The sequence below is a fragment of the Cajanus cajan genome, chromosome 1, assembly GCF_000230855.2.
Source record: "Cajanus cajan strain Asha chromosome 1, NIPB_CcT2T_4, whole genome shotgun sequence".
In the NCBI taxonomy this organism is placed as follows: Eukaryota; Viridiplantae; Streptophyta; class Magnoliopsida; order Fabales; family Fabaceae; genus Cajanus; species Cajanus cajan.
The window spans coordinates 34,816,903-34,836,957 of NC_138517.1; the positions used below are offsets into that span (position 1 = coordinate 34,816,903).

General features: G+C 31.4%; 1 protein-coding gene across 1 annotated transcript; it reads left to right on the forward strand.

Moving 5' to 3' along the window:
• Window positions 1-15,725: 15,725 nt before the first annotated feature.
• On the forward strand, window positions 15,726-19,119 carry LOC109817789 (zinc finger BED domain-containing protein DAYSLEEPER-like). The gene is made up of 3 exons (XM_083068430.1): window positions 15,726-16,077; window positions 18,943-19,002; window positions 19,076-19,119. The coding sequence occupies exons 1-3, from the start codon at window positions 15,726-15,728 to the stop codon at window positions 19,117-19,119; spliced, it is 456 nt and encodes a 151-aa protein (XP_082924556.1).
• The last annotated feature ends 936 nt before the right edge of the window (window positions 19,120-20,055 follow it).

Sequence of the window (20,055 nt, forward strand, 5' to 3'; positions counted from 1 at the left end):
TGCAAGCAGAACGACCCGTTCTGCTTGTAGGACAAGCCATTCTGCTTGCAGAACTACCCAAAAGAAAACGCCCACTACCTATACAAATAAAACAACCAAAAAATCGAATAAAACAGATAGCCAGAATAGAAATACGAAATAGAAAAGTGCTAACGAAACCTTGATTCATACCTGAGGAGCAGCAACAATGTGCGAATGAGTAACAAAGAGTTCATCCCTTTGCAAAAGACAAAAAAAACGATTCAGTAACGAAGGAGAGGGAGAGGGTTTACAGAGAAAAAAATAAAAAGTGATGAAGAGTGAATGCGCGCGGTGTGCCTCGCGCTCTCTTATTCAAATTTGCGTCCTTTTTTACGTCGGACTTGGTAAGGTCCGACGTAAAATGTCAAATCTACGTCGGACACAACGTACCTCCGACGTAAATTTGACTTTTTACGTCAGACTCTACCAGGTCCGAAGTAAAAAAGTTCGCAAAAATTACAAAAATGTCACCACATTTTTTTTACGTCAGATTTTCGTATTTCTGACGTAAAAGGGATGACGTAATATGCTAATTTTCCACTAGTGATTGTTGGGAACAAGGTCTCTCTCATGTGATATGTCAAACGGATTGTTTGTACCTAGTTCAAGAGGTGACTAACTATCATCATAGATATACAACTTATATTGAGTGGATTAAGGAGTCGGTGAAAAGAGATTGGAACTATGTCATTGTTTATATGTTGCGTACGTGAAGACAATGCATATGCAGATTTTTTGGCGAAGGAAGTAGCTTCATTAAGAGAAGGTTATTTAGTTGAGATAGAGGAAGCCCCAACAACCATGAATTTGCTATGGATAGCTGATGCAATAGGAATCTTAGAGCCTTGTGTTTAGTTTAGTTGCATTTTTTTTGTTTTCTTTGTTTTGTTTTTTATTCTCTCTTGTAGCAAAAAAGAATTAAAAAACCAAAGTTATAATTACTTAAAAAATATGTTTTAGCTCTAAAATTAAAATAAAATATATAAAAATATCATATCCATTTCTATTATTTTATATTTACTAATATTTTATTGTGTATAATATATTAGATAAAAAAATTTATATAACTAAAATTTATAATTAATAATAATTTTTAAATAAATAATGATATTATAATTACAATTTGATATATATATATATATATATAACAATAATCATATACAAATTATATTTTAGATTTTTATATCTAATTTATATTGTCATACAAAATAACTTTTGACCAATGATATTTTTTTTTAAATACTGAAATTGAATTAAAAAAAAATATTGATTAGAAGAGATAAAAATATAAGATTACAAAAAAAACACTTTGGTCGAATAAAAAAACACTTAAAAACGTTTTGATTCAAGATAATTATTTTTAATATATATATATATATATATATATATATATGTATATATTAATAATACAAGGAATATCCTTTTTTAGTGTACAAATTTTTAGACTATTTAATAAAAAAAGTATTAGACCTATTTTGTTCATATAACTTTTATATTATATCTTATTTTATCATTATAACTACTCAAAATCGTTTTCAATTATTAACCGGAAGATATTATTCAATCTTAATTAATTTAATTTAATTTATTAAAAATACATAGAAGTACAAGTATTCTTTTTACATTATCACAGTGTTTTTTTATAAAATAGATCACATATATTTTTCATTAAAAGTTCTTTTTTCAAATATTTAATACAAATGTATACAACTGTATAATCAAAATTTAATTAAAATTCTTTCTTCAAATATTTAATACATTTGTATAGTCAAAATTCAATTTAAGATTACTAGTTAAATTGAAACACCCTTGTACGAATTGGTTTACTGTATTTATTGGTCTTATACCAAATATAATATGATAATGCATGTCTATTTAAAAATAATCATGTTTCTTTAATTGTTGTTTTTTTTTCTTGTACACATCTTTTCATGTTTTGTTTTGGATTTGGGCTCGGCCTAGACCAAAAAGTTACACTAAAAAAATGGTCAAAAATCAGATGTGAGACATCAACAAAGAAACATTGATGACTCTACAACGAACAATGGCTGATGGGCTTTATATGTCTTCCCACAGAAAATGATAAAGAATTTGAATAAATATAGATTAAACATATTTTTTCCGGATTTACTCATTATTAATGTCATTTCACCAATGCAAACATTAGTTATGACATCACACTTATAAGTTATATCATATCATAGTTACTTAAAAACAAATGTCATTTCTTCAATAAAAGAGTGTGAAAATAAAAAATCCAGAAAATGAAATTTAATATAACGTACATTCACTAAGTTAACTTGTGTTTACATAATAAAGAGAAATATAAAATTAAATGGGGTGATAAAATAGATAATAAAAAATACGCATGATACTTGATGTTGAGTCATGGGTTATTAGGCCTTTTTCTCTTGTGTCTCAGACTGTGTCACTAGTGAGCCATTAATGACTAAAGAATAATTTGATGCTTGTTTATTCATTTTTGCAATATGTTGTCCCTTCTTTGCATCTTTCTCCAAAACCAGGTTTGAATTTTATTAAAACTTTTATTATTATTATTAAATTAAGACTCAATGAAATTTTTAGAATGAATTTGTATTATGTTTCATAGTGCCTCAAACAGTCGTACATTATTTTAAAAATATAAATTTTGGAACAATTATGTGTTAATACTACTTTTTTAATAAATAATATTATGTATGAGATGATATTATATTTATAATAATACTATTTAATTAATTAATATATATATCTTGTAAAACATATCTTAATTTAAGTTATATATATATATATATATATATATATATATATATATATATTTAATTATACATAGTATTTACATATTATGTTAAAATATCAAGTTATTTGATCTCATATCATATATTGAGTCTTGATCAGATCAAATTTACGATTAATAAATAATTTGGTCATATTTTGGATTTGAGTAGTAATAAAGATACAGCCATCCCAATCTTTCTTTCATTCACCCTTAATTGGGACTACTAAGTTAGAGGGAAAAAAAAAAGAAGAATATTAGTATTTCAAAATCATTGAGTATTGGCAAATTTATAATAAGTAATTTTCATAAAACTTGTATCATATAAATTTATTCACAACATTTGGTTTGCTATGGTGTGGGTTCTGTGAGAAGTTCGAAAATCCATGAGTTCTTAGACAAATAGATTGACTTGGTGAATATAATAAAATCATCAAAAGTGAAATCTTAAATTTAGTTGAGAACTAGGAAAAGAAATTTTACTCTCTCACTAGACTCTTGGATGTTAAACCCAATGACATGTTGAAGATTGTGTGCTAGTTAGGTGAAACATTTAGGGAGTATTTAGAAGATGGTCTTGGAAATAATGTTTGGTGGTTTTTTGCAATAAATGAAAGCAACAACTTAATATGCATTCTAGGGTATCTAGAGAATGGTCATGGGACATAATGCTTGGTAGAGTAGTCTTGGTGGCTGAAGAATGTTATAGGTTTATGTAATGAACAAAAATAACTTAATATGTCATGTGAATGTATTTGGTGTGGAGCACATGTTTGGTGTTTTAAACTCGGTGAGTTTAAAATTTTTGGCATTATTATTGTAAAAGGTTTATGTACAATCATGATTATTCCCTTTGTATGGTTTGAGTGTTGTATGTGCACTTTGTACAAACTCTTTTTTTTAGGTTCATAATAATAATACTTCTTTTGATTTTAAAAAATAATAATAACAAGTGATTGTACATTTTGAAAAAGACACAAATTATAGAAATTGGATAATAGTTGTATGGGTGAAATTAGGCACTTTAACTTTGTATAATTAACTTACTACTCGTGATTTTTTGTACAGTTAGATTGTTTTTTCACTCCTCATTTTCTTAATTTTCCTTTCTTGATCCATATTTAATTGGTTACGTTCATTTCATTATCTAAATAATCAATGATATGGTAATCTTTGTTTGTGGTATGAAAACACGTATTGAATCCATCGTTTTGATTAAAAAAAATCCATGAACTAGTATGATGTCCAGTTAATAAAAAACTTTGATTAAAATTGGAAAAACAAAAAAGAAATACATTGGTTAAAAACTTGTGAAATCCAAAAAAATAATGGTTCATAACAAGTTAATAAACATATTTATAACCGTTTTGATAAAAAATTTTTAAAATAATGTTTTAATCCTTTTTAAATGATAAATTAATACCAAAAAAATATTTGCTATTCTTTTTTATAATATTAATCAACCTTTCAATTCCTATATATTAAATATGAAACTTTATCTTGTACGAGAGTTCTTTTAGGATTTTTCTTCAACGATAGAGTTTGTAGGGACTTTTTTCTTATCTAATTAAATTTTTATTTATTATAATTATTTATTAATTAAATATTAATATTTTAAAATAAATGATCAATAAATAAAAAATATTTTTTTATAATACAAATTATTTATCATAAATTTAAATATAGTTTATATGTTTAAAAGTATTTATGTATACTTATTTTAAATATTATTTATATATTCAAATATAGTATTTTTTATATATAATTTATTAAATTTTAATTATATTTTATATGATAAACATATTTGTGCATTGTATAGGCTAAAATACTAGTATATGTGATTTTTATTTTATTTTTTATTATATATAATTTTTTTATATGAATAACATTGTTATTATTTTTAAGACTTAAAACATAAACATGAGTATTATGATATATTTGACTTAGTTTAATATTATGTATACTTTGAATATTAAGAACTTATAAAATGATGTTTTATTTTTAGTTCTTTTTATATAATTATAAGATTATAATATTATATTTTTAATATTATTTTATAAATTATTATTTTATTAATAATAATTCACAATTTTGATTGAATTATTGAATCTTAAACTAATTCTTTGACTCAATTGATCTATTTTTAAGATTTGTTCAATAATTCAAATGAGATAATATTTCAAGATTTTAAATATACTTTACATTACTTGTCAAGTGATAAAATAAAAATAAAAATACAAATATTGTAACATGCATAAATGTATCCAATAGATATAACTCAATTGGTAACACATGATAAACTTGTGGGAGGAGAACCTAACTTCGACCCAGAAAAATACACCATTGGGAAGAGACAAAGAACTTTAAGTATGACTAAGCCCCGACCCATGATTAGACCCATAGCCGGTCCAAATGACTGAAGCTTGTGAAGACATCTCTTGCACAATTAGAATACCAAGGGCCCTGATTATAGTAGTACTGAACCAAAATAATATGTATAAATATTATTAGGATACTCATATCTTTCTACATAATTTATAATACATTAAATAATAGATTTTATAATCAAATCAGTAGATTAAAAATAATATATAACATGCTAGAAAATATACCGATATTAATTAAAAGGTTTATGTCCTTCATTGTTTTATTATGAGAAACATTAATGATCCTTGCTCATGTAATAATTCATATAAAATCCTTTGTGAAAGATATATTTGGTACATCATTAATAACTTATATGAAAAAATTTAGTCATAAATAAGTTTTTGGTCTTTATAAAAAAAGGGTTTTTTGATTTAGTCATTTTTAAATTTTTTTTTAATTTTGTCTTTGAAATTTGTTTTTTTTCATTTTTGTCATTACTATCTGATTGGCCATTAAATCTAATAGGAAAAAAAACAAAAAAAAATTATAGAGATCAAAATAGAAAGATTGAAAAATTATAAGGACCAAAATTTAAGAAAAACAATGTGATGGAGGACCATCCTTGGAGCTTTATGTGGGACCATCCTTGGAGCTTTATGTGGGACCCATCACTAAGTTCATGGCTAAGAGATTGAAAGAGGATAAGGGAGCTAATACCCTTAAAGACATGCTTCTTATGGCTATTAATCATTCTCCTAAGCCTTGTTAGCATTAAATTTATTATTCCTATTTTACCCTTGTATTTAATTTCTTATTTTACCCTTGTATTTTGGGTACCTTAGACATAGGATTTATTTTACTTGTATTTCCTATTTTTACCCTTGTATTTTGGAGTGTCTTAGTCATAGGATTTATTTTTACTTGTATTTCCCATTTTACCCTTGTATTATGGGTGCCTTAGATTATAGGATTTTATTTTATAGCTAGGGTATTTTATTAAGGTTGGAAACTAGGCCTAGACATGTTTTTTGATAGAGATGTCAAAACGGGCCAGCCCGGCCCATGTGGGCTAGCCCACTTTGGCCCACCTTAAAAATGGGCCAACCCAACCCGGCCCACTTTTAATTTTGTCAAAATTTTTCTGGCCCGGCCCGGCCCACCACGGGTTGGTGGGTCAAACGGGCCAACCCACCAACCCACCAAAAAATTTAAAAAAAATTACCAACAAAATTTAAAATATATCATCAGTTATTAATTTTTTTTTTTGTTTTTTTAGTTCTTAAGTTGAAGCATCCATTATAATACTTGGTGTAATTTTAATTTAGTTTTAATGTAATATACACCATTCAGCATAGGTAAAATTAATATACATCATTCATTATTGTTATGAAAGCATAGATAAAAAACTAAAAATGCAAAATATATGTATTTCATTATTTGGGCTTACGTAACATTGGTAACAATGTGAAGGCCAATTCTATTTGAGCCCAAACCCAATCCATTATTAAAACTTAAAAGAACAAAACCCTACATAGTATACACACGTAAGTGACGGTAACACACCCTCTCAATCTCTCATCCGATCATCCCCAAAGCGGCAAAGCGTGTTGTTGCAGACTTGCAGGCAACGAGAGAAAAGTTGAAGCAGCCAAAGCAAAAGTAAAATAAGCACATAAAAACATTATATTTTGGAAGAGAAGAAAAGGAGAGAGCACCCTAAGCTGAAGAAGTCGTCCTCTGTGAAGTTCGTGAGACGCACAACGAGTTCCTTTTGATTCTTTGTGACGACAATGTGTTCCTAATCCTGACGTTGAAACTGCTGCCTGTTGGTCTTCCTCCAAGCGAAATCTGCAAAGGGGGGCAGGAGCCGTGGAGGGCGATTTGTATTTTGTTCCTTGCTAGAATAGGGTTTTTAGTCTTTTGAGTTTTGACCGTTTTGTTTTGGAATTAGAGTTTGGTGTGTGCGTGTCTTATTATATTGTTTGTTACAAGAAAAAAAAAATTTTGTGGGCTGGTGGGTTGCCTGGCCCACGACGGGTTCAGCTCAAGTGGGTCGGGTGAAAGTGGGCCGGGTTTAGATTTACCCACTTATTATAAATGTTTCATTTATTTTGGCCCGGCCCGGCCCGTTTTTAAGGTGGGCCGGGTTGGCCCACGGGCCATAACCCATTTTGACGGTTCTATTTTTTGGTGGCATTGGATTTATTTTTGGACTTAAAGCTTAGGCCCAAGTGGAGGGCACCTAGGATGCATGATCTTATCATGCACCTAAATGTAGCTTAACCAAACCCAAAGATTCCATCCTTGGTCACCAAGTAGCATCTAGAGTTAATTTAGGATTCATTTGAAGTGCATTTGACTTGCATTACTTGGCCATATGCACTCTCAAATGTAACCCTAAATGCATCCTCCCTTCTATAAATACCCTAGGCTATCCTCCTTGTAAATACTTTGAAAATTAATATAGAGAGAGCCTTTGAGCCTTTATATTTTCCTTGGTCACTCTTGGCTAATATTCGGCCAACCCTACCTATCTTCACCTTGAGAGGAAACCCTAGAAGTAGTCTTCATCATCCATGGAATGAGTCAAACCCTAAAGTGCCTTCTCAAGCCTTTCATCAAACACCTTCTATCCAACCTCCATTTTCATCCTTTCCTCCATCAAAGATGTCCCTTGAAGAGCTTTGATCCAAGGAGACAAGGCTTCCTTCTCATTGATCAACATTTCTCCATCAATGCTAGTAAGGATGCCATCACAATGAAACACTATATGTTTTACTTTTATGCGTGTTATGAGTTATTTGATGTTTTGTGTTGTTTTGTGATGTTTTAAGTTGTTGCGTTGTGTTGTGTTGAATGTGGCTTTGTGAGCTCTAAGGGTTAAAAAATCCTTATGAGTTGGGTTGTTTAAAATTGTTTAAGTTAAAGTCAATGTTAACCAAGAATAAGAAAGGTGTATATGGTTTTAGGAGAATGAATTTTATAAGTTCATTTTTTTCCTTTAGTTTCTAGAGAGTGGTTTTAGAGAGAAGTGCTCTAAAGTCAAAGAAGTGCTCTAGAATCATAGAAGTTTGATCTCTATTTTGATTCCACCAGGAGCATCATTATTCTTCATTGAGGTTGTGATCGAGTAGTAGAAGTGGATATTTGACTAAAGACCTTAGAATCTTAAAGAGAAGTTGACCCTTGAAGGTCCTATTATTCTTCCCTTCTCTTTAGTTTCTTCTTATTGTGAAATCAATTGAGGTAAAAAAAACTTGTAGATTGATTCATTTATGTTGTTGATGTTGATTCTCGAGTTGATGGAGCCCATTGGTGGCATTTTTGTTGATTTTGGTGTTATTGGTGAAAGTGGGGTTTAGAGGTGTTGGAACCTAATACTAAATCTTGTCTTATCCTAATTTTAATAATGATAAATTCTTAGTCTCAAATTTAGTATAGAAGAGTAACCATGTATGTGCTAATAATTTTTTAAGTGTTTCAACTAAAGAAAATTAGATTGATCCTAAGGTTGTGTATGACATGATATGTTAAACAAAAGGAAAATATTCACAAGACATTTTTATGGCAATTTAAAGGAAAATTAAAAATATGTCAAGGAATGTTAATTAGCACCAGTGACAGTGTCTACCCCAAGAAATTGAATGACTATCCCAAGTTGCCGATCAAAAACCTTAAACTAAAACATTTATTCTCATAAGACTTGTCTTGACGACTTGTTCAGAAGACTTGAAGTGAAGACTTGCTCAAAAGGTACCTCATTTGTAAAGATCGAAAGATACAAGAAAAGTATAGTGATGTCGGTATCAAACATAAAGAACAAAGCAAGTTCCAACATATCTATTTGTTAAGTGCCCATAAAGGGAAGACAATAGTCTTATTTTGAAGTAAACAATAACAAAGAAAAAAGGAAGTCACTCAAGCTCAACAAGCTATACTTTTTTACTGCTTCATCCTTTGATTTTTTTAGAGAAATCCACTTCATATTTGTAATTATGATTTGTAATTGAAAAAGAAGTGAGATATTTTCCTTAGTGCAAAATTGTGTATATTGAACTGATCGATCGTGTGAATTTGGTATTTGCTTATGGGTTCCCATGAGAACCTAAAGGATGTAATGGTCATTGTGTGAGTAGTGAATACAAGCATGTAAGTATGTGTGATTGTTGCTTTCTAAAGTGTAATATGATAATTTTGAAGTGTTTCACCGATGTTTATTTAAATAGATTGATGATTTGAAGATGAAAATATGAAAATAGCAGTTTGTAGAGTTTTTGATCGCCTTGTTTTCAGCTCTGAGCGTTGTGGTGGTAGGGAGTTAAAATTGTTGTATATGACCCCATGCTGAGCGTGGCTCAACCATAGAGTAAGGGTTACTTTCTGGAAGCCTTGCACTGAGTACTAATTGTTCAGTTGTGTTACTTCGTTCTTTGTTCAATGAATCCAACTGGTGTGATGTGGATTTTATGATTCTCTCTTATGATCCATGAATAGTAGTGACGTAATTTCTTGTGCTATTGATTTCTAACCATTAATGAATATAGTTGTATTGTTGATTGCTATATTAAAAATATTTGATGATTATATGATATGAGGTAAGTTGATATAGTTGAAATAACTTGATAAAATGGTGTGATAATGTGATATAATAATGCGTAGAGTCTTGGTTGACATGCATCATATTCATAAATGTTTTTAAGAGTACGTTACGGAATACACCACCAGGGAAATACCCCCTTGTGTAAAAGTTTGAGGATCAATCCTTTAGGATAGTTTGGTTTGGAAGTCCTAGTCTCACCTATTATGTGCATGGAATGTATCTTGCGCGATTCAACCATCTTGACTAGATCCTAGTAGTATGTCCTCCTAGTGAGAGTGCATTAAGGATGTGACCCAACATGTACTCCTAGGTTACTCTATGTGTGTTGTTAGCGACAATACACCATGTGATGTTTTACTTTGACTTCTCACTCTTGTTTTACTTTGTGTTTGGATATTTGATTGCATTCCTACCCTGTGAGCTAAAGTGAGATGTTTCTCACTCTTTTTGCTTTGTGTTGTTTTTCTTTGGTTGTTATGTAGATGATCATTAGTATGAGGTTGAGGATGTCGGTGATGAAACCTAGTCCTCAATGATGAGTTGTACTTTGATATGATGTGGTATCAGGGGGTAGTTAGACTTAATTAGGATGTTGCTTCTATTGATTTATTTTGAAGAGATTTATGCATAAAGATTAGAAACAAAGTTAGAACAAATAAACCAAAAAAGATATAAAAATAATTCAAATACTTACAACAACCACAACTGTAAAATTGATATGTTCAACATACAATGAATGTTAGTAATCTCTGATATGTCACTCTGACTTATATACATAGGTATTTTACTAGATCTGTCAAATACTTCAAGAATCCAAGGGACCTATTTGGGTTGCTCGTCATCTTCCATTTCTGCAACTAATCTCCAAAGTCTCTTTATCGGAGGTAGATTTCTAGAAGGGGTAACCAAGGCCTTCCCCTTACCCTTTGGTGGGGCAACAACATCCTATTCAACAAAGTACAAAATTAATATTATACTACATTATAATAAAACAACACCAACTTAAAATTAAATATCAGTTAAATAACATACCATCGTATATATCACCTTCACCAACCTATGAGCCCATTAAAGGAAGGTGTTCAAGGCTTATCCTATCATTTGAACCTCTTGTGTAGGCATAGGAACTCTAGCTTTTGGATGTCTAATATCCAACACTAAAACCCTAATCATATCATCTCCCATGGCTTGATAGTGTTCAATGGATCCCAATATGTGAATCCTCCCTATGCCCATGGGATCGAGTAATCCATCAACAAAAAATTCACATCGATTACATGTGTTAGTGTTAGTGGTAGTAATAGAGGGATCAATAGATGCATATGATCCCTTTGTATTCACACGTGCAATAACTGGTTCAATCAGTGGAGTACTTTGTTGAAATTGTTGGCTAAGTGATTGCATATGCTCTTGTAATTGCCTTTGCATGTCCTCTTACAGTTGCCTATGAATCTTCTCTTGCATCCAACTAAATTTTTTCCTCATACATTGTTATAACCTAAGAGACCTTCAATTCCACCAACTAATCCACCATGCCAGATGATTATGATCCGAGGTAAGTTCATAAGCTATGACTTCCACTAGCAGCCCAAACCCGACTTGGGTGCACAGGATTCCTAATTGCAACAATGAGTATATCCTGGCGTCCATGGGAAATAAAAAATCCCTTTGTGGGTTATTGTTCCAATATATCCTACAATACAAGACATAAAAATAATTTAATAAATTCCTATTGATTCATATGTTAATTAGCATCATATGTACAATAAAATTAGACTTACTATCTTGTTAGAAATGTCCTTTATTGCCTTAGTTGTAAACTCACCATTTTTTTTATATGGGTGAACTTCTATAATTCATGACGCGTGGGTGGAGAAGGAGGATCACTAACTGTAGTCTCATATTGGCTAGCTTGACACTTCATAGCCTTCTCTTTCATCATCTTCTTCTTAAGCCATGGATAACTCTCACGAGACATCACAACGGAGGTGTCATTCTTTGCTTGAATCTCTTGTGCCTTCTTTCTTTTCTCCTACAAAAGTATCATATAATGAGACTAAAGGTAAAAAAAATCATATTCACAACTATACAAATAACAATACATATAATCTTAACTTACCAAAAACTCTTCAGTCATTCTAGTCTCTACAAATGCGTTCCACATCTCCTGGTCTATAGTGGGGTTTTTATGACTAGAAAATTCATCTTTCTTTTTCCCAAAAATGTGATTGTTTATAAGGATGGTCTTATTTTCCCTCCAACTCTTAGCCACAATAGAGAGGGTCTTCCTTCTCATGTCCTCTGTCCTAGGAGTGTCCCAAGTTTCCTATATTTATGATAATAATGAGTTAGTACATGTTGATATCCTAATGAAGTTTAATAATAAAAAATGTTGATTATAAATGAAATTTACCATAACATCTACCCAAATATGGTTCTTGACAACCTCCTCTACATGATCCCAATTGGGCAATAAAATAGAAACCTTCAACATAGTTCCTAATTTGCTACCAATTCTCCATAGGAACCTATTATTATATAGCTCTAAAGGCAACTTTGGAATTATGATACAAACTGCCACTTTTGTAACTTTAGTCATGTTCGGTAAAAAGAACAACCTCCACCATTGAACAAGCAAGTAATTATCTACAATCATCCAAGGTCCCTCAAAGAGAGCATGCTTATAATCTTCTTTTGTAGAAAATATACTATATAATAATTCTTTGACATGTCAATTATTTGTATCATTCCTACTTTAGCCCACACCTTTTTTAGTTTATTCTTCAACAATCTAGAAAGATAACTTTTATTCCCAAGAGATGAACCACCAAAGATTTATGCCATAAGGAGCTCCAAGAGTTCAACTCTTCATCTATCACCACTATCTCAAGACACGGGTCTAAAGGCATGACCTCTTCCTCATAAACCTTTTTCTCTAATAAGTCCTTGTCTAGGACATCTTCTACCTGCAAAAATTCATCCTCACCTCCACCTATTGTAAGCATGAATTTCTTCGAAAAGGAAGCAGAAGCCTCCTTTGACAGAGAAGGAACCACCACATCCATAACACCTTCTAGGCACACATCCTCTCTTGTCTTAACCATTTTAGTACTTTGATCCAACAAATATTCTTCATCCTTTGATGCCTTCCACGAAACTCTCAAAGCACTTGTTATATTTTGTGCAATTGACTTTTTTGTTTGTATAATTACTCACATGATATTTTTCCCTTTTATATGAAATTAGTTGAAAAGTTAGTTTTTATAATTTATTTTTAAAAAATAAAAATAGAGATTAAATAAAAAAAACTTAGATACAATTTCTTAAGTATAATTGGTGTTGTTTTCCAATTAGAATTGAAGATTTACTTTGGTAATATGCACTTGTATTTAATATCAATTTCATTAATATACATTTATGTGGAAATATAAATTTGCATCAAATGCAATTGCATAATGTACTTACTAAGAATTACTATAGAAAATCTTCAATCTAAAGTCCTTAGTCCTCAATCTTTGGGATTGTAAGCGATGGTTGTACCTGCAAAAATGACTCCAATTAAAGTCATTGAATAATTAAAGTATTTGGGTGTTGTGTGTATAATTACGTATACCTTCTAAAGATGACATACAAGTATATTTAGATGAAAGAATATTATTGTTGAAGATTTAATAATTAAAATACATTTAAGGTCTTTTATTATCGCATAACAATTAGACGTTAGTTTTTTGGAGACTTCATGAAAAAATGTGTTCAATAGGTCAAATATTATGTCCAAAGTCTAGTCTAATACACATATTACCAAGATAAATCTCTAACTCTTATTGAAAAATAACACACCACACATAAGAAATTATACCTAAATTTGGTCCAAAATAAAAAAGAAATTCAGAATGAATCCATTGCCTAATCCACTCCTCAAGATCTCCACTTGTCCACCAAGCTTCCTTGAGATCCTAGACTCTAATTGAAAGGTGAAAACGCAGCAAAAGAACAAGGAGAAACATGCTCCAATTTTCCTTGAAAAGGAAGAACAAGATTCAAGCACACAAGTAAGGATGACAAGTAAACTCGTACTCGTGGGTAATATCCAAACCCGTCCTGATTTTGACGAGGAATACCCGGTTTGACCAGGTATGGGTACGGGTACGAGTATATACTTATCGTCCCCGTACTCGTTCCCATCCCCGTACTTGGTTTAATACCCATCTCTGATTTAATAATTTTAAAAAATTTTAACATTTCAAAATTAATGCCTCTAATGTTAAGGCTGTTTTACAAGTGCCACATTTCAAAATCCTTGCCCCATATACATTTGGGAGTTAGGGTTAAAAGTGTTGAGAGTTGAGACTCAATCTTAAATCCTGCAACCACACCGCACCAGCCAGTCACACCATTATGCGTTGTGCTTTCTCCTTCCGAGCGACTCCCTCACCACGACTGGTATGTCTCTCTCTCTCTTTCAATCTCTCTAGGGTCTCCATTTTGGTTGATTCGCATCTTCCTACATGCAAGCACTTGGTTCGCCCCATTTTTGTTGCACTTTTTTGTGCTTCAGTTTGCATTTTTCAGATAGCTAGGATTCGACGTTGCATTTTTTGTTTTGCTGGAAGCCCCTACGACCGCACGAGATTTAAGAGCGTTAGTTGAGTGCTCCTCGCTTAACAATATCCGATAATATTCGGCTAAAAAGGCCTTTTAATCACTGTTGTTTTCAATTGTTTCGGGCATCATTACTCCGGTTGCATTTTTTTGTATCTTTTTTTTCATATTTAATTTTTCTTTCTACCTGGTCAGCTTCGTGCAGATAGATGTTTGCCAGGGGAGATTGGAATTTCCTGTTAGGCAAATGTTTTACATTGCTAATTTGATTTAATTGAAAAATAATTTTAATAGATTTAAATTTAAATTTGATTTTGTGTGTGTTTTGAGGATATATAAGAATTATACTTTGGTTGTCCTTAACTTGTTTATGGTCCTGTATTTTTTTTAATGCTAATAAGATATTTCTTTAATTTTATATAATACAAAATGTATCTTTAGTTCTATATTTCTTTAATTTTATATAATACAAAATGTATCTTTAGTTTTATATTTCTTTAATTTCATATTTAACTATATGTTAGTTTAAATTAAAACATGTTAATCAAATAGGTTGATTGTTTTAATTATATTTAATTACATTTCACTCTTAAATTTTATGAAGTTTGTCGTGAATCATGATTCTTGGTCTAGCATTGTGTACGGATTGTCCTGTTATTATGTTCAATGTATGTCGCTTTGTAAAACTGTTATTACTTAAAGAAATGATTTCCCCACTTCTATATTTTGTAATACTCATTTACTGGGATTTAAATTATTTTAAGGAATTGAGCAAATAAGATATTTCTTTAGTTTTATATTTAATTATGTTATTTTAAATTAAAACATTTTAATCAAATAGGTTGATTGTTTTAATTATATTTAATTATATATTTAATTATATGTTGGGTTTAATTAAAGAATACTAAATAAAGTAAGCTTTTAACTATCAACTGAAAATGTTTCTTTTTGTATTTTATGTTTGCTTTTGGTATTTTAACCATTTTTATGTGAACTTGCACGCTTGTAGAGAAAATGAACAATGAAGATCAACCATCACAAGAACCAACCCCCACAATCTTCACAACAACCAATTCCATGTCAAGGTTCTACTGGTACTGGTCGCATTAATGAATGAATTACTACAAGCACCTTCAGAAGCATTTGATCAAGTAGAGTCAAATAGAGAAAGGGAGGCTAAAAAGTGTTGTGTAGCAACATTTTGAAAAGATTATAATTGATGGAAATGATAAAGCTAAATGTAACTATTGCAACAAATTGCTTGGAGGAGAAGCGAGGAATGGAACAAAGTACTTGCACCACCATTAAGATATATGTGCTTTAAAGAAGGCTTCTACAAGTGGGAAGGTGGGACAAGCAATGCTTTTTTCTAAGGTTTTAGGATGTGGGAAAAAGGAATTGGCATGTGGCAGTTATAATGAAGAAAATGCAAGGAGGGAGCTTGCATTGATGATTATATTGCATGAATATCCACTTTCAATAGTGGACCATATTGGGTTTATACGATTTGTAGCATCAATTCAACCATTATTTCAACTTCTTTCAAGAAATACAATGAAGAAAGAGATACTTGATATCTATGAAGATGAAAAACAAGTTGTCATGAAGCTGATAGATATAAATGAAGGAAGAGTGACAATTACATCAGATATGTGGGCTGCAAGCAACCAAAATAAAGGGTATATGGCTATCACAACTCGCTATATTGATGGCAATTGGACCTTATAGAGTATCATTTTGAGGTATAAAGTTTCTTTAATTTATAGCTCTTTTCACTAATTGGTTTTGCATTTTTTTTATCTTTTTATATGACAATATGATTAAATATATAGGTTCGTTTATGTTCTTGCACCTCACACAACTGATAGACTTTGCAATGTATTGATTGATTCTTTGTTGGATTGGAATATTGATATAAAATTATCCACTATTGCTTTGGACAATTGTAGCACAAATGATAACATGGTTGAGAAAATTAAGGATAAGTTGTAGTTAGATAGACTGATTCATAATGGATCTTTGCTTCATATGTGTTGCTTTGTACATATCCTCAATTTGATTGTGAAAAAAGGGTTAGGAGTTGTAAAAGAAGGGGTGGAAAAAACTCGGGAAAGTGTAGCATATTGGATAGCAACACCTGAGAGGGTAGAAAAATTTGAAGAAATAGCTAAACAATTGCGAATTCCTTTCAACAAAAAATTAACTTTAGATTGTCCAACGAGATGGAATTCCACTTTTAAGATGCTTGATATTACTTTATGTTATAAGGACGTGTTTTTTCGATTAAAGCAGCGTGAATCTCAATACACTTGTTTGCCAACTGAATCACAATGGGAGAATGGGCCGTTCTGATTTTGGAACGGGCCGTTTTGGAAGGAGCACGGGCCGTTTCGGAAGGAGAACGGGCCGTTCTGAATGAGTCTCGGAACGGGCCGTTCTGGTTTCGGAACGGGCCGTTCCAGTTCAAAATTTTACGTGGATTTTTCAGGCCCAGAACGGGCGTTCTGCTTTTGGAACAGGTCGTTCCGGGTTAGGCAGACAGAACTCTCTAAATAGGGGGTTGGGGTGTTGGAAAAGCAGGATTGAGAGAGAAGGTCCTAGAGAGAGAAAGAGGAGAGAGAGAGAGAGAGAAAAAAAGGGAGAGGAGGGGAAAGAAAAGAGGAAAGAAAGGAAGAGGAATCCAGTAGAGGAGGTTATGCCAGGGGAGAGAAAAGAGGAGGGAGAGGAGGAGATTCTGCCTGAGTTTCGATTCTTGTTTCAGGAAGAGGAGGAGGTTCTGCCCGAGTTTTGGTTCAGGTTTATCCAAGTAAGGGTAGTACTTATAAGACTTAATCTAGTATGTATGAGCATGATAAGGGTAGTATAATTTTTAATATGCTATTTTGTTTATATGAAGATTATCATTTGTTTAAGTTGATGGTTGTTTTAAGTGTTTAGTTATTTATGTTATTATATTGAATAATTTGGCTTGGTTATGGAAATTTTTGGTATGTAATTATGGAATATGCTATATGTGTGTGGTTTGGAAAGCTAATAGAACTTAGAGGAGTAAGGTTATGGTATGGATTAGATCTCTTGGTGAGATCAGGATATAATCTTTAGAAAAATATGGAATTTGGGAATCTCATGGTGAGGATTCCAATGTGGAACTTTTCCAAAGGTTATATAATAAACCACTTCAGATGTTAGGTGGATTCTGAAGTACTCCTCTAAGTATTCTATTTGCTACCGGTATGGGTCCAGGCCGAGTCATACCGATGGATGAGGTGGCCACGATCACCAGGGTTACGTGACGATGTAATCCAACTGTATATTTTCCATGAGAGGTTAGGCGTGAGACATGGGTTGATGACATGTTTCACCGTATCATCACTTGGTTTGGATGTGTTGACGCCAACATTTGGTTTGGATGTGTTGGTTACATCATGGATTATACAGTGGTGTGACTTTGTTTTGGGATGTGGAATATGTATACATATGGTATGGATTGTATACATTGGTTATGGATTCTTTATTATCATAAAATATGTATGCATTGGCATGGATGTGTATACATTATATTTTAGATTGGTCTATGTTTAGCTTGGAAATGACTTGATGGTCTGGACAAATACTGTGGATAAATATCTGTTTAATGATATTTTATTATGATGTACTATGATTGGTTTTATATGTGCTAACCCTTATATTTCCATGATGGACTGTGATGATCTCACTATGTGGGGGAGCAGATCAGGTATGAGGTCTTGGGATAGCAATGAGTCTTTTGGATAGCTGCTTTGAGAAGTGGCTAGGTTTAGAGCTTGACCAGCACCTAGGGTGTCTTATTTTGATGTCTTCATGACGTTGTAATTATATTACCTTTTTGTATTAATGTATAACCTTACTGAGGATAATGACTTTATTATAAAAATATGTTATATATTTAGGAAACAATTTTATATGTTATTGTATATTTACACTCTAGCGTAGCTGGCCCTTGTTCCATTTTCTTTAATATCTATTATTTATCTTTGGTTGGTTCTGGATGTGACGGCCTAGGGTGGGTCGTTACATATTTCAGTCGATTCTCTCTTCCTTTCTCTATTCCCTTATTTCAAATATTGTTATAATAAAATTAATCATGTAAACGTTTTAGGATTAACCATGTAATTTAAATTTCAAGCATGTAAATAGCAATTTATAAAGAGGATTAAATATTTAAATTATTAATTCTTACTATGCTAACTTTATCATAAAGGTACCGATTAAGGGTGTTGTAGGGGTGCTTAATACCTTCCTTACATGTAATCGACCCCTGAACCCAATTTTGGTTATCAAGGCCATTATTGGATCTTTAAAAACCTTTTCTTTTCCCAATGTTTTGAGTAAAATATTGGTGGCGACTCCATGAACCTATTTTCAAAACTATTAATTAAGGATTAGTCTGGTGTCCGGGCATTCCTTAATTGATGAGATTTTCAAAAGGATGTCTAAACCATAGGCTGTAAGATCGAAACTTTTCGGGTTGTGACAAGCATGTCAATTAGTAATTTTGCATCAATTCTAATTAATATTCTATATTTGATGTTTGTAGGTGCTAAAGCCACTAAAGAAAAAATTACTTTAACGAGTGAAAGTGAATCTGATGATGAAGGTATATTATATTTTAATATTACAAATTTCCAATTTGATTTATCATATCTAAAGTTTATCTTTTTTGTATGCAGGTGGATTACATGCAAGTGGAATTACTGAGCATGTGCAAAATTAATAGATGTTGTAAGTGAATTTCAATTTCATTAGTCCAATCTAATTTTTCAATTCTAATTTTAAAAATTTTCATTCATAACTCAATTCTAATTTTTTATAAATTGTCTTATGATAGGTGGATTGAAGCTTAATGACATTACTCAACATTTTTCACTTGCAAGATGAATTCTATTTTTTATTGGAGAAATTTTAATTTATTTTGTTATTTCAACTCAACATTGTGGATGTTTATTTGTAACATTACTCAACATTTGTAGTTGTTTAATTTGTAAGATTTTAATTATGTGTGGTTGTTTATTATGATGTGAAATATTTGTAGTTGTTTAATTATTAAGAAGTCTCTTGATTAAAATATGAGATAGACAAACAACCCAATTATCATTGTAATATAACATAAAGATAAGTTAAAAAATATTGTATTTTTTGTAAAAAAAATTAATTTTTTTATGGGTACGGGTACGGGTATACACGACGGGGATGGGGATGGGACAAAAATCACATACCCGATGAGTATGGAGACGGGGACGAGGATGAATTTGAGTCGCGGGAACGAGTATCATGAAACTCGTACCTGTCCTGTCCCGTTGCCATGCCTACACACAAGGAAGGTTTCCTTGTTGAAGATGCTTAAGGAGAAACAATTCCCCTAACTTCCTTGGCCTCGAGGATGTAGAGAGAATTTTCTGAATATAGAAATCTCATATATCTCAAAAGTGAGGAATATTCACGACTAGGAAGTATTTATAGGTTTAGTAAGTGTGCAAGGGAAGTTAGGTTAACCTAAGGTTTAAACTAAATCATGGTATGGTTAATTTAAACCTTAGACGCCAAATTTGAATTCAAAAATTCAAATTTGGATTCAGAACCTTAGCACCCATGTGCCTCCATGTGCTAATTGCATTTAAGTGTGATTTAGATCACATTTGAAGGTCATTTA

Bases quoted from the DNA above. Each gene is read 5' to 3' on its own strand.
- LOC109817789 (XM_083068430.1), top strand. From the start codon at position 15,726: ATGCTTTTTTCTAAGGTTTTAGGATGTGGGAAAAAGGAATTGGCATGT. The intron at 16,078-18,942 runs GCAATTGGACCT...TGATGTTTGTAG, and splicing joins CACAACTCGCTATATTGATG to GTGCTAAAGCCACTAAAGAA. The intron at 19,003-19,075 runs GTATATTATATT...TTTTGTATGCAG, and splicing joins AAGTGAATCTGATGATGAAG to GTGGATTACATGCAAGTGGA.